The following is a 27,668-nucleotide window of genomic DNA, read 5'->3' as shown; positions in this document are numbered from 1 at the left end:
CTATGCGATAAAACATCGCATGGCACTCGGACCAGTATTTATCTATGAGAAAACTCAGATCACCGATTTTTTTTTTCTCATTCATATTGTATGTGCGAGAGAAGTTCCAGCATGCTGCAATTTCCCACGTATTTCAGCCAAGTCACATCAATGCAAGTCTATGGGTGCGAGAAAAAAAATCGGACACCACATAGACCATCAGTGTGACTTGCGAAAAATACGCACTGTAAGGATTGTGCTCACACAGATGCGTAGGAGGAAACAGGAGGCACATTCTCTTCAATGTCCATGTGGGTTTATTTGCTCCATAAACCATCAAGGCAGCAACAAAAAGGTAAACAGTCCGTACAACAGGCCGACACAGCATTAATGTCCATAGAAGAGCTCTGCTCTCTCAGGCCTGGAGGCACACAGGCTGTGCAATGTCCAGCACCAGGCTCTATCTGAAGCCAAGGACACAGAAAGGCTTCTCCCTCTCAAGACACAGACCACTCTGTAGTGTCCAGCCTGGACACATGGAAATCTGTCCACACTGACAGACTCCCAAACACTCACTACCATGTGCTAAACACACCTCCTTTAGGTTGCCTGTAACTACACCCACAGGTGAGGTAACATCACATCCACTGTCACATGATCATGACATCACTGCAGGTCCTCAATCTCCTGCAGGGAAAAGGGTACAGTTAGCGCCCCCACTCAGAGGTGAGGTATATGGGTAGGCAGACCCTCCCATCTCTCATAGCTACCCGTAACCCAGACCCAGGTGCACTAAATGATATCTTTAGTGCTTATGTGCACTAAAGACAAAATACTCCGGGTTGCATCGCAGGGAGCATCCATCCCTGTGATACATACCTCCCATTAACCACGCGATCACCAGTCACACCACAGCACACATTTTCCTCATTTCAGGCCATTGAACCATTAAATTCAATGGGGAAAAGCAATGAGAAATGTAAAGGCATACGCATGTATGTGTCATATGGATGCCATACGGATGTCACATGGATACTTAGATGCGAGGAAATTGCATCATCGTGTTGAAAACGGATTACATACGGATCACTATACAGAGAATATTTGTGCGATTTTTGGCCTGCAAAATCGGCCCGATTTTTCATACGTTAAGTGTGACTCAGCCGTACAGAATAAATTGCAATGTTTTTAAACTTTTATTTCCATTTTATTTAGCATTAATATATTATTGACATGTCTATCGGTCCTGTGATTTCTATAATTCCACAACTTTTCCTTCTTTGTGTTACAATTTCACTGTTGAGGAGTGTATTATTTTGTAATGTCTCATATTGTTTTCATATGTATATTCTGAATTGTAGAATGCTTCAGAAAAATATTGGCACTTATTAAACAAACATTATTATTATTAACCCTTTAACGACCACTGATACAACTTTGAGCGGCATCAGTTAAGGGGCCTTATTTCTGAGTGCTGCTTTTAACGGCCCTGAAAAATAAAGGTATAGCACCTCCAGCATTGGAAAATATACAGGGTAGCTGAGACCCTGGAAAACATAATCAGGGTCTGCCTTTAAGGTCTTCTATAACATGATCGCCTTTAAACATTGTTTTTGTCCGGAAGAAGGGGTCCTGTGTGACCTTGAAATCCACTGACTGCTAAACCTGTTCAGAATAAGCAATTTTAAAAAATTAAGTCGACATTCCAAATCTTTCAGCAGCGCAGGTTTAACACGTATATTCCTCCACTTGTTGAATCTCTTCCTCGGTACACGGACCCGTGTTCTGCTGCAGCTAATTTAAGTTGTTGTACATGTTTCTATTTTGCAACCCCATCAGGTGAGTTAGTGTAAGGGGGTACAGAGACTGGTTCACATATTTCTTGTGGTAATGATTGTTGTGTAATGTCCTGTATGTTTACATATTACTTCATATGTCTGATAATGCTGCTATAATGTGTAATATAATGTACATATATTCTTTGTATTATGTGGATGTAGGGAAAGTGTAGAATTTAGACTTAGACCACTAGGGGGAGCACAAAAGAATACAATAGAATAATATAGTTATCAGTTTACTAATAGGAAGCTCTCTCTCACTTACTCCCAGTTGACCCCTCCTAACTAAATCCTGAGTTGAGTTAGTTGGGGCTGGGAGCCCGTAAGAGTCAGTTGAGTCCTGTAACGTTTAAGCAAGGAGCCCAGCCATCCAGGTTCTATGGGCTGAAGGTCACTTGGTTGTGGCGGATTACAGGGCAGCATCAAGATGGTAGTGGTTAACTTCAAGGAAACAATCCCTTATATCTGGTGTGAAATGGACAGGGGATTCCTGGAGCAGGTTGATCTGACCAGTCATGAAGCTGCGGTACTGAAGGCGATGGTACGACCCTGCAATATTTCTGGAGGAGTGAGGGACAGCACAGGGACAGGATAAGTTATACTCTGTGGAGAACCTTCTGCTGCCTTTGTGATGAAACTGAACGCGCTGTGTAAGGAACTGAATAAAGTTATTTTGTTGGAACTGGATATGGACTGTCATTGTGTGATATTCAAATGAAGAAAGGGACAATGTGTTTGTGACGGAGGGCAAGGGTGTGCTATTACTATCACCCTCAGCCACAACTACCTCCCCTGGCCCCTGTTATGTTTGCACTCGTGATGAGTGAATTTGTTAGAAAAATAATTGCCAAACATAAATTCAGCATGAATATGGCACATTCGGATTCATGATCGGACACTCAAGCAAAATTTTATAAAATTGGTAAAAATTGGTAACATTCAATAAAAAGTGCGTGATAATATTTGCGTTGCCACAAAAGTATTTTCAGCACTTTTGCAATGATAGTCGTGGTGTATCATGAGAGTTTTGCATGTGTTTGATGAGGGGAGGGGCTTTGCAGAGCTCAGAGGCGTGGTGTTCTTGTAAACTTTTTTTTTTCCTAACTTTGTGTGCACATTGCGGCTAGCTAATCAGGGTGCAGGAAACATCCACAATGTCCTGACATTACGGCTTGTGCCACTGACTGCTACGATCACATGTACCTCTCCATATAAAGAGCAGACATCTTGTTTAGGGCCATTTTGACACTGGAACAGAGCAGAGAGACTCCTCCTGATGCTGGCACTGTTGGCAGCAAGATTTTAGCTAGCTATCAGTCAGATAGTTTAGATAGCTACATGTCCTACAATTGTGTTGTGCACTCTTCTATTGTGCTCCATGCATGAGTATAGCATTCTAAATAATATTTTCTCACTGGCTAAATGTGAAACTGCCTGCTGTATCCCACCTTGTCATTTAGTGCTGTGGTGATATGAACCTGTCTGCAGACCTAACACACATTAAAAAAAAAAAAGTTCTATTGCAAAAAGTTAGAGAGCCCGCCGTATCACACTTTGTCATTTTGTTGGATTGAAATGTAGCTGTCTGCAGTTGTCACACATATAACCAAAAAAAATGTTGTTGCTAAAAGTCATACAGTAAGGGACCTGACTTTAAAATAGTTTGTAGCATGTAATGTGTCATAGAGGCCCGATACAGAGGCCACCAAAAAATGTTTGTGTTCCTAGTGTCATACGGTAGGGGACATCTCATATTCAAATAGTTTTTAGCATCTAGTGTGTTATAGAGGCCTGATCCAGAGGCCACAAAAATTGTTCTGTTCCTAGTGTTCCACAGTAGGGGACCTGACTTTAAAATGGTTTGTAGCATCTAGTGTGTTAAAGAGGCCTGATGCAGGAGCCGCAAAAAAAATTGTGTTCCTAGTGTCATACAGTAGGGGACATCTCGCATTCATAGTTTGTAGCATGTATTGTGTTTTAGAGGCCTGATCCAGAAGCCACAAAACATTTTTTGTGTTCCTAAGGTCGTACGGTAGGGGACATCTGACTTTCAAATTGTTTGTAGCATATCTTCTTTGTCATACAGGCCTCATCCACACTTAAACAATTCTTTCTTCTGTGAATAACGCAATACAGCTGGACTTATTTTACCTTAGAATTTACTGCCGCTGAAATTTGCACAGGTGGTGCAGAGTTTAAAATCTAATTTTTTGTTGCTAATACTGTGCTCCTACGACACTATCTGGGGAAAAAGCGAGGCTGTGGTGGAAGGGTAAAATTAGGCTTGGTGTTCAAGGTTTATGTGGGGTAGGTGGTAAGGTTAGTGAAACAACTACGTTACGTCCTATGCAAAGACATCTGACAACTTATGTTACTGGACGGGCTACTCTACTACCATTCTTTGGAGGTACGTCTTGTTGATGAGGCCCAGAGAGAGCATGTGCTTGAGTGGATGGCAAGTGCAGCTTCAAGTGGCCTCTTCTACTCTTCCTCCAACTCAACATCACACCTAGCACAGTCTACTGAGATGGCACCCAAATTCTCCTTGCTCCCCCCCCCCCGCATCCCAACTCTCCAATTGTACACTGACTATACAGAACCACAGATGGGTGAGTCTCAAGAGCTGTTCACACATTCCATGCCATGGTCATCAGAAGTATACTCAAAAGCTTCACAGAGTCAAGAGGAGTAAATCTGCACCGATACCAAAATTTTTTTTAGATTGGATCCGGGGCAGAATGAAGTAGGGTTTGAACAGCATCCTGACACTCGTCATCAGACGTTAACACCTGGGTGGAGGTAGGTCATATGAGGAGGAAGACAAGGAGGTTAAGTTGCCCGTAAATCACAGACACATAGTGATGCAGCCACGGCAAGCAATGCATCCTCAGCCACAACTGTAGCTGTGACCAGCAGCGTCCACGGGTCTGCAGCTCACAGGGGTGGCAAGGGTTGCCTAGCCTGGGCCTTTTTTGACACGGCAAAAAATGAGCCTACTCACAGAATCTGAAAACTTTGCAAAAAACCTGAGTAGAGGTAAAGAGTGCAATAATTTGATTACTACATACTGTATATGAATCTTCACATGTGCAGTCAACATGCATTACTCTGGGAATCCCACTATTCAAAAATGCAGACCAGCGGACCTCAACAACCATTTGCCGCCTTATCAATTGCATCTGCTGCTTTATCCTCCTCCTCTATTACTATGCCAACTATTGAGACGCAGGTCTTCGACTGCAGAACCTCGGATTCTTTACCTGCTCCAATCAGGCTGACTGAAAGCCCGCCGTCAGCTGTAATGGAAGTGGACACGCCTGCTGTTTTAGATCCATCTCAGAAAACGATCACACCACAACTTTTGAAATCCACCATAGCATCTCCGCCTCTCTCATGGTCCAGCAGTTTGTCTGGTTCACCGTACTCCGCACTCTCTCAGCACTGCAGCCAGCCCACGGTACAGCAGTAGTGGTCACATAAAAGATTGTTTCCTCCTATGCATGACAAAGCTAAGAAGTTGAACTCCACCATTTCCAATATGTTGGCCATGGAACAGATGCCTTTCTGCCTTGTAGATACAAATGGTTTCCAAACGCTGATGGCCGTCGCAATCCCCCAATACCAATTGCCCAGTTGCAATTACTTTTTTAAGAAAATTCTGCCTGAGCTACACCACCATGTCGCCGACAACATCACTCGTTCCTTGACTAAATCTCTATCTGCCAGGATGCATTTCACCACAGACACTTGGCCGCGCTTACTTGTCCAAGGGCATTACATCTCGCTGACTGGGCACTGGGTGACTCTGGTGGCTGTGGGGGCAGGTGCTGCTCCACAAGTCTTGAAATCCCCATGGCTTGCAGGACAAATCTCTACATTTCACATTTCCACCACTGCTTCTTCCTCTTCCTCCTCTATCTTCTCTAGGGCCTCCACCTGCATCCTCATCCTCTGCCTTAATGAGACACGCGTTCCCACAGTGCACAGCGAATCCCCACCACCTCCGTACTGTGCAGCCAGGGCTCACTGCAATCAGGCAGTGTTAAAATTGATATGCCATGGAGATCGCAGTCATGCAGCTGAAGAGTTGTGGACAGCTCTCCAGGCTAAGTCTGATCAATGGCTGTCTCCGCTGAACCTGCATCCAGGAAAGGCCTTCCATTCTGAGCCTTGCCATTTGTCCAAACATAACTTTTTGACTGCATATAGGGTATTGTCGTGCTCGCAAGAAATTGGGTAACAAACTGGGGGTCTGTTAACAATTTCAAAAGTGAGAAATGTTGTGGCTAAAGCAAGATTTTTGTGAAGAAATGAACTATTTCAATATGACAACCTAATGTTATCAAATTCTGTGTCATACCCGTGTGTTCAAAATGCTCACTATACCCCCGGATAAAATCCTTAAGGGGTGTAGTTTCCAAAGTGGGATCATTGGCAGGGGTTTCTTCTGTTTAGGCACCCTGCAAATGTGACATAATGCCCACCATCCCTTTCGGACAAATTTGTGTTCCAAAATTAAAATATTGCTCTTTCCGTTCTGAGCCCTGCCATTTGTCGAAACAGAACATTTTTACTACATTTAGGGTATCGCCGCGCTCGTAAGAAAGTGGGTAACGAACTGTGGGGTCCACTTATTTGGTGTTATCTCTTGCATTTTCTTATCTCATTGTTGTTTTTCATTGGAATGTACCTAAAAATATTTTTTCTGTTGCAGTCCATGTGGATTGAAAGAGCAACTTTTGTCACAGCCTACAGGTTACCTGGAATACTGCGCTGGTTTGAGGTTACATCAATGTCACATGTACGTTTAATATACTTTTGACTTTCAGACATTTGTAGATATTGAATACATTTTATTAAGAATATGGATTTTTTTTTTCCAGACAACCATTAGTCCTCTTGAAAATGCCATTGAAACTATGTCAGCAACCAATGAGAAAATACTGATGCTTATAAATCAATACCAGAGAGATGAAAATCTCCCAATTAACCCACTATCTATGTGCCTGAATGGAATTGTTGACCCAGCAGTCATGGGTGGCTTTGCAAAATATGAAAAGGTAAGAAATTCTAAGTACTCTGCTGGGGTCTAAGGGGTAATGTTTCTCCTTATGGAGAGTGACATACCATCTCTGGCTTGTCAAGATAAGGAGGCTTATTTGCCGTACAATGCTCCTCTGGGAATTTAAATATGCAAATTGCCTCTTCTGAGAAAAAAAGGACTTAAATTGCCTCTTTTTCTCAGAAGAGGAAATTTGCATAAGTACTCTGCTAACATTTATTTTATAAATATAGATTTCTAAAATGTGAAGTTTACTACGACTCAGATGTTTTCTCAGATTACTTACCTGGAAGTCATGGGTGTCTTTAGAAAATCTGAAAAGAAAGAAATGTACTATATAAATATTATATATAAGTGTAATTATTTATGTATCTAAGTATATTTTTATTGCAGTTTTAAAAACCTAACAGCTGTGGACACTTTTGACACAATTCATTCCTAATCCTGTCATTCATTTTTAGATCATCAGCATCCTGCTCCTAGTTTTAAAATTTTTGCAAAATGTCCTAATCATTCCAGTAATATTTATGCAGAGCACTGTATAACTCAGCATATGAGTACACCCCCTGTTAAAATTAAGATTTTCATCAATATCTCACTGAATACAATAACTATTTCTAACATTTTGACAACTGAGTTTCATAGAACATTTTTTAGCCCATAATATGACTTTCATTACAAATTCTTCAGTTTTGCTGAAATTAGTTGATGTAAAAATGAATACACACCACATCAAAAACTACTACATCTAGTATTTTATGCGCCGTTTGGAAATTGTGGGTGACCTGCACTGCTGGTGAACATCCAATCAAGGAAACCAATTCAAGAGAGAGTAATATCCTTGTGGTTAATGCTCTACGCGTTTTGAAGTATTTCTGCTTATTCTCTGAGGTTCTTCTAAAGAAGGAGTGAATCTCTGTGGTTTCCCTAAAAAAAGAAGTTAGAATGCTTCAAAATGCTTAAGCATAAAGCATAATGATATTGCCCTCTCTTGAATTGGTTTCCTTGATTGGATGTACACCAGCAGCGCAAATCACCCGAAATTTCCAAACAACCCATGTTAAGCTACTTTCACATTAGCGTCGTGCACTCCACGTCGCTATGCGACGTTGCGGCGCACCAACGCATAATGTGGAAGCGCCGCACAACGGGGGCAGCGGATGCTGTTTTCCAACACATCCGCTGCCCCATTGTGAGGTGCGGGGAGGCGGGGGCGGAGTTCGGGCCGCGTATCCGCGGTCGGAAATGCTGCAGACGATGCACCAAAAAACGTTACATGCAACGTTTTTTGGTGGCGACGGTCCGACGCAACACGACGCAACCGTCGCACGACGGTTGCGACGCGTGGCAATGCGTCTCACTGCGTCGCTAATAAAAGTCTATGGAGAAAAAACGCATCCTGCAGTGCACGACACTAGTGTGAAAGAGGCCTTATAACGTTGGACCTGCCATCTGTGGGGCTGCAGCAGCTAGAACATTGTTTGATACTTTTTCAGAGTTCTATGGAACCACCTCTGATTAATAATTTAATTTTAATAACACCAATTGTGCTTTTCTTGTTTCCCTAGCTGTTTCCTAACATCTAGTATTTAGTATGACCTACACGATTTTTAAGGACAGCACCAAGTCTTCTGTGCATGGAATAAACAAGTTGGCAATATATTATAACATCTATCTATTTCTTGTCTTCAAGAACAACCTCTTTTAGAGCCTGGATGCTGGATGGAGAGTGATGCTCAACTTGTCTCTTCAGAATTCCCTATAGATGTTTGGTTCAAATCAAAAGGCATACTTGGTTACTGAATAATTTGCATCCTGTTCAGAAAAGCAACAGATGTGTGTTTTGGATCATTGTCATGTTGGAATCATGCACATCTACCAAGGGCACAGAGAGATGGTAGCATATTTTACAATAAAAAGCAGTACATCTGTGAATTCATTCTGTCAATGTAATGTAGCTCTCCAACACCAACAGCACTCATGCAGGCTCACATAAGACACAACAATGGTTCACTATAGGCATCGTGCATTTCTCAAAATTCATTTTTTGAGAAATGCATGGGGCCTGCATTGAAACTTGGTGTGGCAGTGCCCTTATGTGGGTAAGTGCTCATGGAGTTCGAGTTACATTTCATTGATGATATCATGAATCCACAGAGGTACTTCTCTATATTTAAAGAGAAGATGCCACCATCATTTCGTGCCTTTGGTAGTTGTGCATGATTCCAATTTGACAGTGATCCAAAACATATTTTGCATTTCTTGACAGTGTATGGTATTCAAACAATCCTCTGATTATGGTATTCAAACAATCCTCTGATTAGCTTCTTCCCCCAGCCCGCTATACCTCTTAACTTATAATAATAATAATAATAATAATAATAATGCACAGGAGCGCTTCTTTTGGATATAATTGGCCACAGTGGCCATTTATTTAACAAACAATAACCAAATTTTAATTAGTGAAAAAATTTGGGATGTCCTGGAAGCTACAAGATCTAGCACACCTAAAACAAAGTGTTTGCCAATGCAATTATTTTTACCCTCAGCAGTAAAACCCAGCTCGAGGACACCACACCACCATCAATGGCAAAAGAACACTACCACTGGCTCTCAGGGTACACCCCTGTCCAGAGCCCCACAAAGTGCCAGATGAGTCTATCTTAATTTCATCCTGATGAGAACCATCCCTATAAATTCGCCCCCATAACAAATTCCACTAACACCAAGTACCCCACCACTGCCTCAGCCACCGCAACTCACAGTAACAAATTCTAGAATATTTCCTACAAACCAAACAGTCCTAAATAATATATACATCTATAGTATTTTCTGCAAAAATTGCCCAAATTCCATGACAAAAGAGGGTAGGCGGGTGGGACTCCTGTCTCTGGGACCCCTAAACTGGCCCCCTTTTCTGCACTTATTTCTTTTATTCTCCCCTTTACTGACACCACTTTCCTACTAATTGGTGTTCCCCAACTCCAGTCCTCAAGAGCCACCAACAGGTCATGTTTTCAGGATTTCCTTAGCATTGCCCAGGTGATGGAATTATTGCCTGTCGAGGTGATGCAATTATCACTAGGGTTGAGCGAAACGGGTCGGCCATTTTCAGAAGTCGCCGACTTTTGGCAAAGTCGGGTTTCATGAAACCCGACCCGACCCCTGTGTGGGGTCGGCCATGAGGTCGGTGATCTTCTGAATCTGGTATTGGAATTCCGACACCGAGTTCCGATATGTTTGCGATATCGGAACTCGGTATCGGAATCCACATTTAAGTGTAAAATAAAGAATTAAAATAAAAAATATTGATATACTCACCTCTCCGACGCAGCCTTGACATCGCCGCTGGTAACCGGCATCTTCCGTTCCTAAGAATGGCGCTTGAAAGACCTTTCGATGACGTCACGGCTTGTGATTGGTCGCGGCGGCCCATGTGACCGCTGAGCGACCAATCACAACAAGCCGTGACGTAATTCTCAGGTCCTAAATTCCTCATTCTAGGAATTTAGGCCATGAGAATTACGTCACGGCTTGTGATTGGTCGCTGAACGGTCATCGAAAGGTCCTTCACGCGCTGATTCTTAAGAAGGAAGGCTGCCGGAAAGAAGCAGGGTGCGTCCGAGGGTGAGTATATACCTAATAGGAATATACTCACCCTCGGCTTCTTTCCGGCAGCCTTCCTTCTTAAGAATGAGCGCGTGAAGGACCTTTCGATGACGTCACGGCTTGCGATTGGTCGCGGCGGCCCACGTGACCGCTCAGCGACCAATCACAAGCCGTGACGTAATTCTCATGGCCTAAATTCCTAGAATGAGGAATTTAGGACCTGAGAATTACGTCACGGCTTGTTGTGATTGGTCGCTCAGCGGTCACGTGGGCCGCCGCGACCAATCACAAGCCGTGACGTCATCGAAAGGTCTTTCAAGCGCCATTCTTAGGAACGGAAGATGCCAATTACTACCAGGGCGCATCAGAGGGTGAGTATATCAATATTTTTTTATTTTAATTCTTTATTTTACACTTAAGTATGGATCTCAGGGCCTGAAGGAGAGTTTCCTCTCCTTCAGACCCTGGGAACCATAGTATCCCATTGCACTGCATTGGGTTTCACGTTTCGGCCGAACCCGACCCCGACTTTTTTATAGGATCGGCCGATTTCACTCGACCCGACTTTTGAGAAAGTCGGGTTTCGTGAAACCCGACCCGATCCTATAAAAATAAAAGTCGCTCAACCCTAATTATTACCTGTGCAATACTAAGGAAATCCTGAAAACATGACCTGTTGGTGGCTCTTGAGGACCGGAGTTGGGGAACACTGCTACTAATGCTCCAATACCATAACCCCATTTCCAACCCCCTTTTTCTAGTGGCCCAATCAGTCATGCGGGCCTCAGCCTACCAAGTACAGCTCTGGCTCATTCTGAAGAAGAAAAGAGGCAGTCGGAAGATGCTGTTTGATTTAGCTACATTGCTAGATCTAAACAGTCAGTTTCGATTCCTTGTTTCAGCTCAAGACTTACTTTCCACCAGTTTTTTCTTTTTGAAGCAAAAAATCCCAATGCTTTTAATAAATAAGTGGTATTATGTGAATCTACCTAGACAAATGTATAATTGTTAAACACAGACTACCCAAAATGATCCACAGATTTGAATAAATATAAAGAATATACTCAATAAAAATATGACCGTGGTCAGGGTATACTGTGGAGTATAGCCAGTGGAAACCACTGTAAAAAGAGTGAAAACCAAACCACCAGAGAATAAATGAACTTGGGAATAAGTTAGAAAATATGCCTTTATTTATAAGGTTGGCAACAATTACATAAGATAAAATTTATATATTAAAATAACAGTTAAAAGCACATATAGCTTTTATTCACGCGGTCCAGGAAAATATATCCTCTTAATTGCACAACCCCCGGTCTAATAATTCCTTCTTAGACTATGCATATCATACAGTGCAAAGGGTTAAAAAAGTGGTATTACACCCAACAAGTAAATAAACTATGTGCAAAAATGCAGTTTAAAATAATAACACTGTGCAAAAAAATGCAAAAAATAGTGCTTAAAAATACTGTGCAAATAGTGCAAAAGAGTGCAATTTAGCAAGGGATTAAAGTAGCCCAATAATATAAGGTGCACACATGTGCCTGTCTGTGATCAGACCAAACAATACATAGCCATTTGTAAATAGTAGATAGCACAGCAATATGTGGACGAAAATAGATTTTGTATATACCTGGGGGGTAAGAGAGACCTGGACCAGCGTGCGCCCGCTGGTCCAGGTCTCTCTTACCCCCCAGGTATATACAAAATCTATTTTCGTCCACATATTGCTGTGCTATCTACTATTTACAAATGGCTATGTATTGTTTGGTCTGATCACAGACAGGCACATGTGTGCACCTTATATTATTGGGCTACTTTAATCCCTTGCTAAATTGCACTCTTTTGCACTATTTGCACAGTATTTTTAAGCACTATTTTTTGCATTTTTTTGCACAGTGTTATTATTTTAAACTGCATTTTTGCACATAGTTTATTTACTTGTTGGGTGTAATACCACTTTTTTAACCCTTTGCACTGTATGATATGCATAGTCTAAGAAGGAATTATTAGACCGGGGGTTGTGCAATTAAGAGGATATATTTTCCTGGACCGCGTGAATAAAAGCTATATGTGCTTTTAACTGTTATTTTAATATATAAATTTTATCTTATGTAATTGTTGCCAACCTTATAAATAAAGGCATATTTTCTAACTTATTCCCAAGTTCATTTATTCTCTGGTGGTTTCCTATCCTTGGTGGTTTGGTTTTCACTAGACAAATGTATCTAGCCGAGAACAACTAAATCCTTAATAAATGTAACGCTTGGCATGTGTGACAGAATCCTATGGGTAACTTCACACTAGACACTTTTCCTGCATTTTTTTCTGCAACAAAACCTTATCTCTTGGCAGGAAAGAAACTGCAGACAAAAAGCAGGGCTTTTGTTTGCATTTTTTATGCATTATTTGTGCACTTTTTTGCTGGGATTTTGGCATGCTAGATTTGTCTCTTGTTTGTGCTGATAAAGTTTAATGTTGAAAAAAAAAGTCCTATTCTACAGAATCAGGTTTTGGCACAAAAGAACACAGCAAAACCTGATATCAGCATTTTTGGTGCTTTTTTTCAATGTTTTTTCACCACCCATTCATCTCAGTGAGAGAGAAATGCTGAAAAAACACTGAAAGAAGTAACCTGCTCTACTGTGCAAAAAAAATATGCAAAGCACAAAATCCTAATGACAAAAAACCAAACTGTGTGCATGAGATTTCTGAAATGTTAGACTTTGCTGGTACTGTGAAAGGCAGGTAAAAATGTGCATAAAAAAGCATTAAAAACGCTGCAAAAACGTCCAATGTGAACTTAGCCTAACTTAATCTGTGCAAATAGTTCTGATTTATTCTTATTATTAAATCACCCCCATTTTGTTCCAGACTGATTTGTTTTCTTGATTGATGAATTTCGCTTCATTATTTGCAGTCTAATATGATATGATAATAACAGCTCAATTCTATCCATCTGTAAGCAATATATCACACTGTATATATGAACTTGAAAACTTTTTTCCCTCTTAGTAGTTTGTTTTTCTGTTTTCTGTACTGCTTAACAGCAACCAGTGACATTCATGATATTTAAATCAATGATGCAGCCATCTTTATTACTAGCAAACAATGTTTGTGTGCCACTATAGGGTCACCTCTGTGTGACTGCATACCACTATCTGAAATATCACGTTGACAGTACCATTTATTTTTGACCCACTATCATATGGTCACACAATGAGATGCAATTGAACTGGTAATGCTATTGCTATATTTTCGGCTGATAGAAATATCTTCAATTCTAGGCTTTCTTTACTGAAGAATACACACAGGAGCATCCTGAAGATTGTGATAAACTGCACAAACTCAAGGATCTTATCGCTTGGCAGGTACATTTATCAGTCATCTACTCTCCAACAGCCAAAACAAAGTATTTCTGTAAAGCATTTGACATGTGCCAGGACGTGCAGGTACGGTTTATGCATGTATAATGAGACACTGCTACCTTATATTTAGGAGTAATACTAATCTAATCCTTTACGATTTGTGCCACCTATTTGAGAGTAACAATATTAAAGGTCAATATTGACGCTTTAGTAACATAGTAACATAGTTATTAAGGTTGAAGGAAGACTTTAAGTCCATCTAGTTCAACCCATAGCCTAACCCAGGGGTCCCCAACCTGTAGCTCGTGAGCCACATGTGGCTCGCGGTCCCATGAACTGTGGCTCGCGGCTGTCTACTAGCTTGGTGCATTAGCTCCAGATTTAGTAACCAGGTATGAAGAGCACATCCCAAAATGGTGAACTTTGTGAGTTGCCCTGCACAGAAGAGCAGATTTAGGTACACATCTACTGGTTATATGGGTTTAGAGATCATTTAAGTATGGTACGCTGGAGACAGAATGATACTATCGGTCAGAGGAGGTGCTTGAAGATGGATGTGACTCTGTTGGGAGTGCGTGATGGAAGAATGCTGAATGGGGGTTTGGTGGGAATCCTTGGATCTTGGTATAATGCTTCAGGGTGATTTGTGTGGAAAAGCTTTGGTTATCATTATACCTGTAATAGGGGCTTTTGTTGCCACTACTGTGAGGGGAGCAGGAGCTGGATGTGGCTCGTGACCCTCTTGCAGAGCTAAATGTGGCTCTCAAGGTCAGAAAGGTTGGGGACCACTGGCCTAACCTAACATGCCCTAGCCCATAACATACACTAGCATACATGCCCATAGTCCCTTCTCAACCTTGGATGTACTCAGTACATCATGGTTGGTAAGTGCTTACTGACCTTCCTGACTACACGTCATCGCTAAAATGCAGTACCATGACCGCAGGTGCAGTGATTGCATTAAGGTGCCTGCTGTTTGTAACAGCAGGGCATCTGGATTGTCATCCCGGGGATGGCGACGCTCCCTCCTCAACTATGATTGCTGGGATTGGCTGTTCATTTCTGAACAGCCAAACACAACATTTTTAGGGTATGTGCACACGTTGCAGATTTACTGCAGATCTGTAGCTTTTTTTTCCACGCAGAAACGCTGCAGATCCACAAGTGATTTACAGTACAATGTAAATCAATGGCAAAAAAAATGCTGTGCTAATGGTGCAGAAAAATCTGCACACAAAACGTAGCAGATTCAAAAAAGGACTATGTCACTTCTTTTGTGCAGATCTGCTGCATTTCTGCACCCATTCCATAATAGAATTCTGCAAGGGTAATAAAAGGAAGAAATCCGCACAAAAATCTGCAACGTGTGCAGATTCTGACCTGCGTTTTCTGCCAAGAAATGCAGAATCTGCACAGAAAATTCCACAGTCAAATCTGCAACATGTGCACATAGCCTTAGTGTTTCAGGAAATGAAGATGCCTGAAACACTTATGTCTAGCCTATGATCAGTGCTGAAAGATCATAGGCTGGAGCCTAGCAACCACAGCATTACTAGGGTCAGCTCTAAATGGTGCAATCGGACGATGACATTGATTGCACTAATCAGAATGCACAGACGTCATCTGACCCCACAGTGACCTCCTCATTCTCCCTGATCTTTCCTGATTCACCTAATCCCTCTCTCCCCCATTGTTCCCACATTTCTGTCACTGAGCACTGATCAGTACTTGTTTTGGCAGTTTTTTCTTTTTTGTGTGTCCTGCAGCAACCAAGCGCTGATTAGTGTCACCAATCCCTGATCCGCACTCATTCTCGTTGTTTTCCAGGACTTTTTTGTCCATGTCTATTTTTTCTCACGCCACCCTCTATACACCACTCTGTGTGCATAATACAGCTGCCGAGCCACTGATCAGATGCAAATCATTGATTAGCATCCGTGCTCGCTTTTGGCAAATACTTTTTTTCCTTTTTTTAATTCCCTTTTTGCACCACATCCATGAGTGTGTCCCACAGACGTCGAGTGCTGCTCACTAACGCATATCAGTGTTTAGCCTCCGGCTATTTTTTTTTTGTGTGTGAAAAAAGAATCAAAATAAATAGTTTAAATTAGCTGATAGGACTAGACTAGGGACAGTAAAAATATTCTGTAGTTATTGACGTCTACTACAGTATTTTTAACTGAATATATTCAGGGTTAATATTAGCGTGAAAACAAGAATCACATCAGTGCATGCATCCTACAGCTGTCAATCACTGATTAAGGACACATCAAGAATAAACCTTTGGTTGTTGTTGTTTTTTGTGAAAAAAGAATAAAATAATAGTTTACATTAGTTGATAGGACTAGATTAGAGACAGTAAAAATATACTATAGTAATAGGTGACTACTACAGTACTTTTTACTGAACATAGTCAGTGTCAGTTGCGGGCACTCAGTAATTTTTTTTTTTAACTGACATCCGGTTAGTAAGTTGGTTTTTTATTTTACCAAATTTTTATATTCTTTTCATATTTTTAGCTTTTTTTTTCTAGATTTTTTTTTCTCCTATAAATAAAAAATGTTTACACCAAACACTCACACACACACACCTGAATAATATTTGGTATACACTAGTGTTGAGCATTCCGATACCGCAAGTATCGGGTATCGGCCGATACTTGCGGTATCGGAATTCCGATACCGGGATTCCGATACTTGGCGCGTATCGGATACCGGAATCGGAAGTTCCATGATTCAAAATTCAGAAATTCAGCCAATGAGAAAGATTCCAAGTGTGGGCACATCCTGTTTAGCATGGAGGGCATGAAACTACTGGCAAGGCTGTGATTGGCTGCTTAAATGATGTCATGATGCAGTTTAAAAGTCGCTGGCGCCATTTTGCGATCACTCTGCTGTGAATTCAGTTAGTGACAGGACGCTGTTTGCTGACTGAGGGACAGTTTAGAGATAGCGATTTGCTTCTTTGTGCTTTCCAAAGGCTAATTTAGCAACCGCTGTGTTCACCTACTAATCACCTTCCTTTTGCCTTGTAGCGCTGTTTTCACAGCGATCTGCAAGGTCTCTCTGTGTGTGTGTGTGTGAGTGCAGCCCACTCTCTAGTCTGAGTGCAGCCACATAGGCCATCCATAGCTGGTTGTATTCAGTTCAGGGAGGGTGGTTCATTGCCTCATACTGTCCTTTTTTTTTTTTTTTTTGAAGTAGTGCAGGCTGCTGCACATTTTTTCCAAAAATTCCTATTAGTGTCTTTCCACCCGTCTCCAGCTAATTTGTGGAAAAACACTACATAGGATAAAGTAGAGGAGGGTTTTTGGGCCTTGCAGCGCCGTTTACGGCTGTCTGCACGGTCTCCGTGTGACTGCAGCTCGCCCTGTAGTCTGTGAGCAGCCGTAGCTTGGTTGTCTCCAGCTCAGGGTTGTTCACTGCGTCATACCGCCAAATCAATTTTCATTTTGTTTTCAAGTAGTGTAGTCTGCTGCTAATTAATTTAAAAAAATCCTATTAGTGTCTTTCCACCCGTTTCCAGCTAATTTGTGGAAAAACACTACATAGGATAAAGTAGAGGAGGGTTTTTGGGCCTTGCAGCGCCGTTTACGGCTGTCTGCACGGTCTCCGTGTGACTGCAGCTCGCCCTGTAGTCTGTGAGCAGCCGTAGCTTGGTTGTCTCCAGCTCAGGGTTGTTCACTGCGTCATACCGCCAAATCAATTTTCATTTTGTTTTCAAGTAGTGTAGTCTGCTGCTAATTAATTTAAAAAAATCCTATTAGTGTCTTTCCACCCGTCTCCAGCTAATTTGTGGAAAAACACTACATAGGATAAAGTAGAGGAGGGTTTTTGGGCCTTGCAGCGCCGTTTACGGCTGTCTGCACGGTCTCCGTGTGACTGCAGCTCGCCCTGTAGTCTGTGAGCAGCCGTAGCTTGGTTGTCTCCAGCTCAGGGTTGTTCACTGCGTCATACCGCCAAATCAATTTTCATTTTGTTTTCAAGTAGTGTAGTCTGCTGCTAATTAATTTTAAAAAATCCTATTAGTGTCTTTCCACCCGTCTCCAGCTAATTTGTGGAAAAACACTACATAGGATAAAGTAGAGGAGGGTTTTTGGGCCTTGCAGCGCCGTTTACGTCTGTCTGCACGGTCTCCGTGTGACTGCAGCTCTATCCGTTGTCAGTTCAGCCCCAAAAAAATAAATAAATAATAAAGTTCACCAAACACACCAGTTACACCACTTTACATTTGTGTAGGCCACATTAGCTCATATTCAAGTCTAGTCCACACTTTAGAAAATTAGTGTGTCTTATACCTGTTAGGAGGAGTTGCTCAGGAATAAGCACACAAAGCCGTTAGTACTTTTCTGCTTATCTTTATCAGTCAACCAAGATGAAGAAGGCAGTGAGTAAGGCACGTGGGCGTGGGCGTGGGCGCGGAGCAGGGAGGGGACGTGGGGATTCTGTGCCTGCTGCGGGCACCGGTGAGTCATCAGCACCCACTTTCACAAAGGAACAGTCGTTCATGCGCAGCTTTGTCGCCGAGCGCCGTACACCGCTGCTGCGTGAAGACCAAATTGAAGCCGTTGTGGGATGGATGGCAGCTAATGCATCAACTTCCATTAGTGCCACATCCTCTCAGACACAGAGCACTGGAGAGCAGCCATCTGTCTCTTCACCACCTGCAAAATTGCCCAGGCAGACAGAGATCCCAGGACAGGAGCAGTCTCTACTTCTGTTCTCTGAATCATCTCTTGGCTTGGAAACAGGGGGCCAGCCAAGCAGCATTGGAGAAATGGAAGAAGAGGCAGGGTGCAGTGATGCCCAACCGCTTTTTCTGTCTTCCTCTGAAGAGGCGGGTGGGCCAGTGGCTCCGGTCACCACCTCGCAGGCCGCATCAGCTGATGATGACACTCAGGTGCCACTTACTGGTGCGTGCTCTGCTGCTGAGACTACCCAGGAGGAGCAGTTGGGGGCAGAGGGTAGTGTAGATGATGAGGTCCTTGACCCATCTTGGCGTCAGGGACAGGAAGGTGGTGGGAGCAGCTCTGAGGAAGAGATTCCCCGTACGGCCCAAAGAGGGAGAGGGAGGGGGAAGACTGCGGATCCTGCAGCCTCCGCTTTGGCACCCGTAAGGAGCATGTCTCTTCCAAAAGTCAAAAGGGGGGCTCCCAAGACTTGCAGTGCCTGGTCCTTTTTTGACACAGTTGCAGATGACATTTGCTATGTCAGATGCAAGGTGTGTCATCAAAAAATCAAAAGAGGTCAAAAAGTCGCCAACCTCAATACCTCCAACATGTGGAAACATGTGCGCAACAGGCACCCGGCGGAGTTAGACAAACACACTGAAGAGCTAGGCCAACCAACAGCGGCAGCTACCACCTCTTCAGCTCGTGTTGCCTCTTCCTCTAGCTCACACGCAGCTGGTTCGGCTTCCTCCCAGGATCGCCGTGGAAGAACCTCTGGCCCTGTTGTCCAGAGACCCGCTGTCATTCCACCCGCAGCACCACTTTCCCAGTCAACCACACACTCCCAGCCCAGTCTACAGCCATCGGTAGTACAGGCATGGGAGAAAAGGCGGCCTTTCTCGTCAAACCACCCACGAGCACAGGCTCTGACTGCAGGCATTGCCAAACTTCTGTCACTGGAAATGCTGTCATTCAGGCTGGTGGAGACTGACAGCTTCCGTGACTTGATGTCATTGGCAGTCCCACAGTACAGTGTGCCCAGCCGCTTTTACTTCAGCAGGCAAGCCGTCCCTGCCCTGCACAAGCATGTTGAGGGACACATAAAACACGCGCTACTGAACGCCGTCAGTAGCAAGGTCCACCTCACCACCGATGCGTGGACCAGTCAACATGGACAGGGGCGATACCTTTCCCTCACTGCCCATTGGGTTAATGTAGTTGAGCCGGGTACAGACCGTGCGAGTGGCGCAGGACGTGTCCTGCCCACTCCAAGGATTGCAGGAATCCATTCTGTACGCATTGACTCCTCCTCTTACACCAGTTCCTCAGAATCATCGCTGCAGGAGCCGTCACAGTCCACCTCCACATGGACCCGTGATGAACGTGTACCTGTTACGACCGACATGAGCACAGCCGTGGCCAAACGTCAACAGGCCGTCTTGAAATTAATTTTTTTGGGGAATCGTAGCCACACAGCGCAGGAGCTCTGGAATGCCATCAAGCAGGAGAGCGATGTGTGGTTTGAGCCAGCGAATCTCCAGCCAGGCATGGTAGTGTGTGATAATGGCCGAAATCTGGTGGCAGCCCTGGGCCTCGGCAACCTCACTCACATCCCATGTCTGGCACATGTGCTCAATTTGGTCGTGCAGAGTTTTTTGAGGGACTATCCGGATCTTGATGCACTGCTGCACAAGGTCCGCCTAGAGTGTGCTCACTTGCGGCGTTCCAGCACGGCAAAAGCGCGCATTGCGGCTCTGCAGCGCCGACACCGCCTGCCGGAACATCGCATCATATGTGACCTACCTACCAGGTGGAATTCCACGTTACATATGTTGGAGCGGTTGTGTGAGCAGCAGCAAGCTGTAATGGAGTACCAGCTGTATCAGGCGCAAAAAAGTCGCAGTCAGCGCCGTACAGACTTCACAACCACAGAGTGGGCCACTATGAAGGATGTCTGCCAGGTTTTGCGTCCCTTTGATTATTCCACGCGGATGGCGAGTGCAGATGATGCACTAGTCAGCATGACTGTCCCCCTTATCTGCCTGCTTGAAAAATCACTGCAAGCGCTAAGGGATGATGTTGTGGAAGAGGTGGAGGATGAGGATTCACCACTTCCATCATCTTCTGGACAGTCAGCGCCACGTGGTTCCTCACAAACGCGTAGGCAGGGGACAGTTTGTGAGGAGGATGAGGAGGAGTCAATGGAGGAGGAAGACATCCGTCCAGAGGAGGGAGTTACACAATTGTCCAGTACTCAGTGTGTACAGCGAGGGTGGGGTGATGACGAGCGGGCAGAGATCACGCCTCCAGCTGGGGACAGCGTTTCTTGGGCAGTTGGCAGTCTGCAGCACATGGTGGATTACATGCTGCAGTGCCTGAGAAACGACCGCCGCATCGACCACATTCTCAACATGTCTGATTATTGGGTGTTCACCCTCCTCGATCCTCGCTACCGGGACAACGTAGAAAGCCTCATCACACCGTTGAACCGGGAGCGAAAAATGCGGGAGTACCAAGACACACTGGTCAGTTCCATCATCTTCTCCATTCCAACTGAGAGAAGTGCTGCTACTGCATTCCAAAGCAGCTCAGTGCGTCCAGGCAGTGGTGGAGGCTCTGCACAAAGAGGGAGCAGAAGCAGTGCCTCTGCCCAAGGCAAGACCAGTATGGCCCAACTGTGGCACAGTTTTGTGTGCCCCCCACAAAAGTCTACACCATCACAGACGGCTCCAGTCAGCAGGAGGCAACGGTTCCGTCAGATGGTGACAGACTACATGTCTTGCCCTCTTGCTGTACTCCCAGACGGCTCTTCCCCTTTCAAGTTTTGGGTCTCAAAGCTGGATACATGGCCAGAGCTAAGCCAGTATGCATTGGAGGTGCTGTCTTGCCCTGCGGCCAGTGTATTATCGGAACGTGTCTTTAGTGCTGCAGGTGGTGTACTAACTGACCGTCGCATGCGACTATCCTCCGATAACGTTGACCGGCTTACTTTCCTGAAAATGAACAAGGCCTGGATCTCGCAGGAATTTGCCACTCCTCCTCCTGATTAAATAATTAGGTCACTGTATACGTTATCCAGGTCTCCTGTTGTGTTCATCTTTCTACCACCTGAACTTAAATTCCTGGGCTCCAACACCGCCAGTTGAGGCTCAGACGTGCCGTCTGCACAGTCAAAACATACGACCCAGTGTTATTGGGTTTCAGTAACGTCAGCTGATCCCCAGCTGTGTAGCCGGCAATGTGTCATGCGACCGCCACGCTGACACAACAACTGAAATGTAAGGGAATCTGTCCCCCCCCAAGGCGTTTGTTACTGAAAGAGCCACCTTGTGCAGCAGTAATGCTGCACAAGGAAAAAGGTAGCTATTTTGGTTTTGCTCCTTGCACACGCAAAACTTAACACTTATAAAATGTGTCCACTGATACCGTAAAACCGTCCCGGAGGTGGGACTTTCCTTCGTAATATGACGCAGCACAGCCGTCATTCCTACCCCCCCGGCGCCGCGCCCCGGCTCCTCAGCGTTGTTTGATTCCGTCCCGGAGCCTGCGCTGTTATGTTATCCCGTGGCCAGGCACACTTAGCGCTGCCCGTCTTCTGGCATCATTTGGTGTCAGGCTGGCTGCGCCTGTGCGGCCACGCTGGCCGAGAGCCCGCCTCGCAGTGTCTTCTGATTTAATCCCACTGGGGGCCTGGGATCTATGGACATGCGCAGTGCATATCTGAACCTCCACCTCTCACTCATCTCCCTATGGCTTCTTCAGACTGTTCGGTGTCAGCTGGTCCCTAATAGCATGCCACGGCCGTGACACCGCACAGTCTGAAAAAGAAGCCGTAGGGAGGGGAGTGAGAGGCGAGGATATGCACTGCGCATGGCCATGGATCCCAGGCCCCCAGTGGGATTACATCAGAAGACACTGCGAGGCGGGCTCTCGGCCAGCGCGGCCGCACAGGCGCAGCCAGCCTGACACCAAATGATGTCAGAAGATGGGCAGCGCTAAGTGTGCCTGGCCACGGGATAACATAACAGCGCAGGCTCCGGGACGGAATCAAACAACGCTGAGGAGCCGGGGCACGGCGGCGGGGGGGTAGTAATGATGGCTGTGCTGCGTCATATTACGAAGGAAAGTCCCACCTCCGGGACGGTTTCACGGCTTCAGGGGACACATTTTATAAGTGTTTAGTTCTGTGTTTGCAAGGAGCATGATGAAAAGAGCCACCTTTTCCTTTTGCATCTTTTGTGCTGCACAAGCTGGCTCTTTCAGCTACAAACGCCTTGGGGGGGGGGGTTAAAGGTTCCCTTTCGACTTTCTCAGGCTTCGGCCTACATTGTGTTCCTCTGCTTTTCCACCTGCCCCTGGGCTCCAACACCGCTAGTTGCCGTCCAGAAGTGCTGTACGCACAGTCAACAGTCGCTCCTCTGTTATTGGGGTTCAGTAACGTCAGCTGTTCCCCTGCTGTGTGTGTGGCAATCCCTCCTACCTCCTCCAACCTCCTCCTCCTCCACCTGTCCCTGGGCTCCAACACCGCCAGTTGCCGTCCAGAAGTGCTGTACGCACAGTCAACAGTCCCTCCTCTGTTATTGGGGTTCAGTAACGTCAGCTGTTCCCCTGCTGTGTGTGTGGCAATCCCTCCTACCTCCTCCTACCTCCTCCAACCTCCTCCTCCTCCACCTGTCCCTGGGCTCCAACACCGCCAGTTGCCGTCCAGAAGTGCTGTACGCACAGTCAACAGTCCCTCCTCTGTTATTGGGGTTCAGTAACGTCAGCTGTTCCCCTCTGTGTGTGTGGCAATCCCTCCTACCTCCTCCAACCTCCTCCTCCTCCACCTGTCCCTGGGCTCCAACACCGCCAGTTGCCGTCCAGAAGTGCTGTACGCACAGTCAACAGTCCCTCCTCTGTTATTGGGGTTCAGTAACGTCAGCTGTTCCCCTGCTGTGTGTGTGGCAATCCCTCCTACCTCCTCCAACCTCCTCCAACCTCCTCCTCCTCCACCTGTCCCTGGGCTCCAACACCGCCAGTTGCCGTCCAGAAGTGCTGTACGCACAGTCAACAGTCCCTCCTCTGTTATTGGGGTTCAGTAACGTCAGCTGTTCCCCTGCTGTGTGTGTGGCAATCCCTCCTACCTCCTCCAACCTCCTCCTCCTCCACCTGTCCCTGGGCTCCAACACCGCCAGTTGCCGTCCAGAAGTGCTGTACGCACAGTCAACAGTCCCTCCTCTGTTATTGGGGTTCAGTAACGTCAGCTGTTCCCCTGCTGTGTGTGTGGCAATCCCTCCTACCTCCTCCAACCTCCTCCTCCTCCACCTGTCCCTGGGCTCCAACACCGCCAGTTGCCGTCCAGAAGTGCTGTACGCACAGTCAACAGTCCCTCCTCTGTTATTGGGGTTCAGTAACGTCAGCTGTTCCCCTGCTGTGTGTGTGGCAATCCCTCCTACCTCCTCCAACCTCCTCCTCCTCCACCTGTCCCTGGGCTCCAACACCGCCAGTTGCCGTCCAGAAGTGCTGTACGCACAGTCAACAGTCCCTCCTCTGTTATTGGGGTTCAGTAACGTCAGCTGTTCCCCTGCTGTGTGTGTGGCAATCCCTCCTACCTCCTCCTACCTCCTCCAACCTCCTCCTCCTCCACCTGTCCCTGGGCTCCAACACCGCCAGTTGCCGTCCAGAAGTGCTGTACGCACAGTCAACAGTCCCTCCTCTGTTATTGGGGTTCAGTAACGTCAGCTGTTCCCCTGCTGTGTGTGTGGCAATCCCTCCTACCTCCTCCTACCTCCTCCAACCTCCTCCTCCTCCACCTGTCCCTGGGCTCCAACACCGCCAGTTGCCGTCCAGAAGTGCTGTACGCACAGTCAACAGTCCCTCCTCTGTTATTGGGGTTCAGTAACGTCAGCTGTTCCCCTGCTGTGTGTGTGGCAATCCCTCCTACCTCCTCCTACCTCCTCCAACCTCCTCCTCCTCCACCTGTCCCTGGGCTCCAACACCGCCAGTTGCCGTCCAGAAGTGCTGTACGCACAGTCAACAGTCCCTCCTCTGTTATTGGGGTTCAGTAACGTCAGCTGTTCCCCTGCTGTGTGTGTGGCAATCCCTCCTACCTCCTCCAACCTCCTCCAACCTCCTCCTCCTCCACCTGTCCCTGGGCTCCAACACCGCCAGTTGCCGTCCAGAAGTGCTGTACGCACAGTCAACAGTCCCTCCTCTGTTATTGGGGTTCAGTAACGTCAGCTGTTCCCCTGCTGTGTGTGTGGCAATCCCTCCTACCTCCTCCTACCTCCTCCAACCTCCTCCTCCTCCACCTGTCCCTGGGCTCCAACACCGCCAGTTGCCGTCCAGAAGTGCTGTACGCACAGTCAACAGTCCCTCCTCTGTTATTGGGGTTCAGTAACGTCAGCTGTTCCCCTGCTGTGTGTGTGGCAATCCCTCCTACCTCCTCCATCCTCCTCCTCCTCCACCTGTCCCTGGGCTCCAACACCGCCAGTTGCCGTCCAGAAGTGCTGTACGCACAGTCAACAGTCCCTCCTCTGTTATTGGGGTTCAGTAACGTCAGCTGTTCCCCTGCTGTGTGTGTGGCAATCCCTCCTACCTCCTCCAACCTCCTCCTCCTCCACCTGTCCCTGGGCTCCAACACCGCCAGTTGCCGTCCAGAAGTGCTGTACGCACAGTCAACAGTCCCTCCTCTGTTATTGGGGTTCAGTAACGTCAGCTGTTCCCCTGCTGTGTGTGTGGCAATCCCTCCTACCTCCTCCTACCTCCTCCAACCTCCACCTGTCCCTGGGCTCCAACACCGCCAGTTGCCGTCCAGAAGTGCTGTACGCACAGAGCCAAACACCTCGCCTATGTGTTAGTGGGGTTCAGCACCGCCAGCTGTTCCCCTGCTGTGTATACGGCAACGTGTACTGCGACCACCACGCAGGCACAACAAGTTAAATTTAAGGGAACCTGTCCCCCCCCCCATGCGTTTGTTACTGAAGGAGCCACCTTGTGCAGCAGTAATGATGCAAAGGGAAAAAGTGCCTCTTTTCGTGGTGCTCCTTGCATATGCTGAACCTAACACTTATGAAATGTGTCCCCTCACAGCGTTCAACCGTCCGGTAGGTGGAACTTTCCTTTGTCATGTGACGCAGCACAGCCGTCATTTTTACCCCCTTGTCGCCGTGCGCCGCCTCCTCAGCGTTGTTTGAATCTGTCCCGGAGCCTGCGCTGTTAGGTTACCCCTTGGCCATGCACACATTTTGCGCTGCCCGTCTTCTGACATCATTTGCTGTCAGGCTGGCTGCGCCTGTGCGGGTGCGCTGTCCGAGATTCAGCCTCGCGGTGTCGTCTAATGTAATCCCACCGCGGGCCTGGGATCCGTGTCCATGCGCAGTGCATATCCTCGCCTCTCACTCCCCTCCCTACGGCTTCTAAAGACTGTTCGGTGTCAGCTGGTCCCTAATAGCATGCCACGGCCGTGACACCGCACAGTCTTAAGAAGCCGTAGGGAGGGGAGTGAGAGGCGAGGATATGCACTGCGCATGGACACGGATCCCAGGCCCGCGGTGGGATTACATTAGACGACACCGCGAGGCTGAATCTCGGACAGCGCACCCGCACAGGCGCAGCCAGCCTGACAGCAAATGATGTCAGAAGACGGGCAGCGCAAAATGTGTGCATGGCCAAGGGGTAACCTAACAGCGCAGGCTCCGGGACAGATTCAAACAACACTGAGGAGGCGGCGCACGGCGACAAGGGGGTAAAAATGACGGCTGTGCTGCGTCACATGACAAAGGAAAGTTCCACCGACCGGACGGTTGAACGCTGTGAGGGGACACATTTCATAAGTGTTAGGTTCAGCATCTGCAAGGACCATAATTAAAAGAGCTAAGTTTACCTTTTCCAGCATTAGTGCTGTACACGATGGCTCTTCCAGCTACAAACGCCTGGGGGGGGGGTTAAAGGTTTCCTTTCAACTTGCTCCAGTGCAGGCTTCGGCCTACACTCCGCTCCCCCTGCTCCTCCTGCTGACCCTGGGCTCTAACACCGCCAGTTGGGGCCCAGATGTGCTAGCTGCACAGAGAAAAACACCTCGCCAATGTGTCAGTGGGGTCCAGCACCGCCAGCTGTTCCCCTGCTGTGTAGCCGGCAACGTGTCCTGCAAAAGCCACGCAGACACAACAGACCCAAAGCTGCCGCCAGTGTAGGCTTCGGCCTACACTCCCCTCCCCCTGCTCCTCCTCCTCCTGCTCCTCCTCCTGCTGTCCCTGGGCTCTAACACACCGCCAGTTGGGGCCCAGATGTGCTAGCTGCACAGAGAAAAACACCAGCCAATGTGTCAGTGGGGTCCAGCACCGCCAGCTGTTCCCCTGCTGTGCAGCCGGCAACGTGTCCTGCAAAAGCCATGCAGACACAAGAACTGAAATTGAAGGGAACCTGTCCCCCCTCCCCCAGGCGTTTTTACGTTATCCAGCCACCTTGTACAGCGGTAATGCTGCATGTGTGCAAGGTGGCTCAGAAACGTATTCTCCTCGCACATGTGGAACTGAAAACACGTCTGAAATGTGTCCTCTGTGTGACTGACCATTTAACCGTCCTGGTGGTGTGACTTTCCTTTGTAATGACACGCTGCAACCCCCTTGGTAGCGCTGCCCGTCTTCTGGCATCATTGTTTGGCTGGCTGCGCCTCTGCGGCCGCCCTGACCCACACAACGCCCCTCGGTGTCTTATTTATTGGGACTGCGAGGGTGTGATTCATGGGCAGGATCAGTGCATCAGTTCGCCTGTCCCTCCTCTCCTTCCGCCTTCTTCGGACTGTGCGGCTTCATGGCCGTGGCATGCGATAAGGGATCAGATGACGCCGCACAGTCTGAAGCGGGTGTAAGGACCCGAGTGTGAGAGGCCAACATATGTGCTGCGCCAGGCCCTGAATCCCAGCCCCGCAGTGTTTTAACAATGTTAAGACACTGCGGGGCTGGGATTCATGGTCATCGCGAACCGCACCGGCCGACATTACATGATGCCAGAAGATGGGCAGCGCTAACGGCGCTAGGCCAGGGGATAACACGACAGCGCAGACTCCTGTACAGCAAATAACAACGCTCGGGAGGCTGCACCCAGCACCAAGGTGGGATTCTTGACACCTGTGCTGCGTCTCATTACAAAGGGAACTCGCG

The 27,668-nt window shown here is 46.7% G+C and overlaps 1 protein-coding gene across 1 annotated transcript in view; it reads left to right on the top strand.

Moving 5' to 3' along the window:
• DOCK2 (dedicator of cytokinesis 2) overlaps positions 1-27,668 on the top strand; it is a 1,347,187-nt gene that overhangs the window by 1,026,545 nt on the left and 292,974 nt on the right. Inside the window, exons 44-46 of the mRNA XM_077266018.1 lie at positions 6,532-6,618; positions 6,701-6,877; positions 13,776-13,859. Of these exons, the coding sequence (XP_077122133.1) occupies positions 6,532-6,618; positions 6,701-6,877; positions 13,776-13,859 (348 nt within the window). The remainder of the gene's footprint in view (positions 1-6,531; positions 6,619-6,700; positions 6,878-13,775; positions 13,860-27,668) is intronic.

Source organism: Ranitomeya variabilis, chromosome 5 (assembly GCF_051348905.1).
Source record: "Ranitomeya variabilis isolate aRanVar5 chromosome 5, aRanVar5.hap1, whole genome shotgun sequence".
Classification (NCBI taxonomy): Eukaryota; Metazoa; Chordata; class Amphibia; order Anura; family Dendrobatidae; genus Ranitomeya; species Ranitomeya variabilis.
This window is presented reverse-complemented; position numbering and strand designations above follow the sequence as displayed.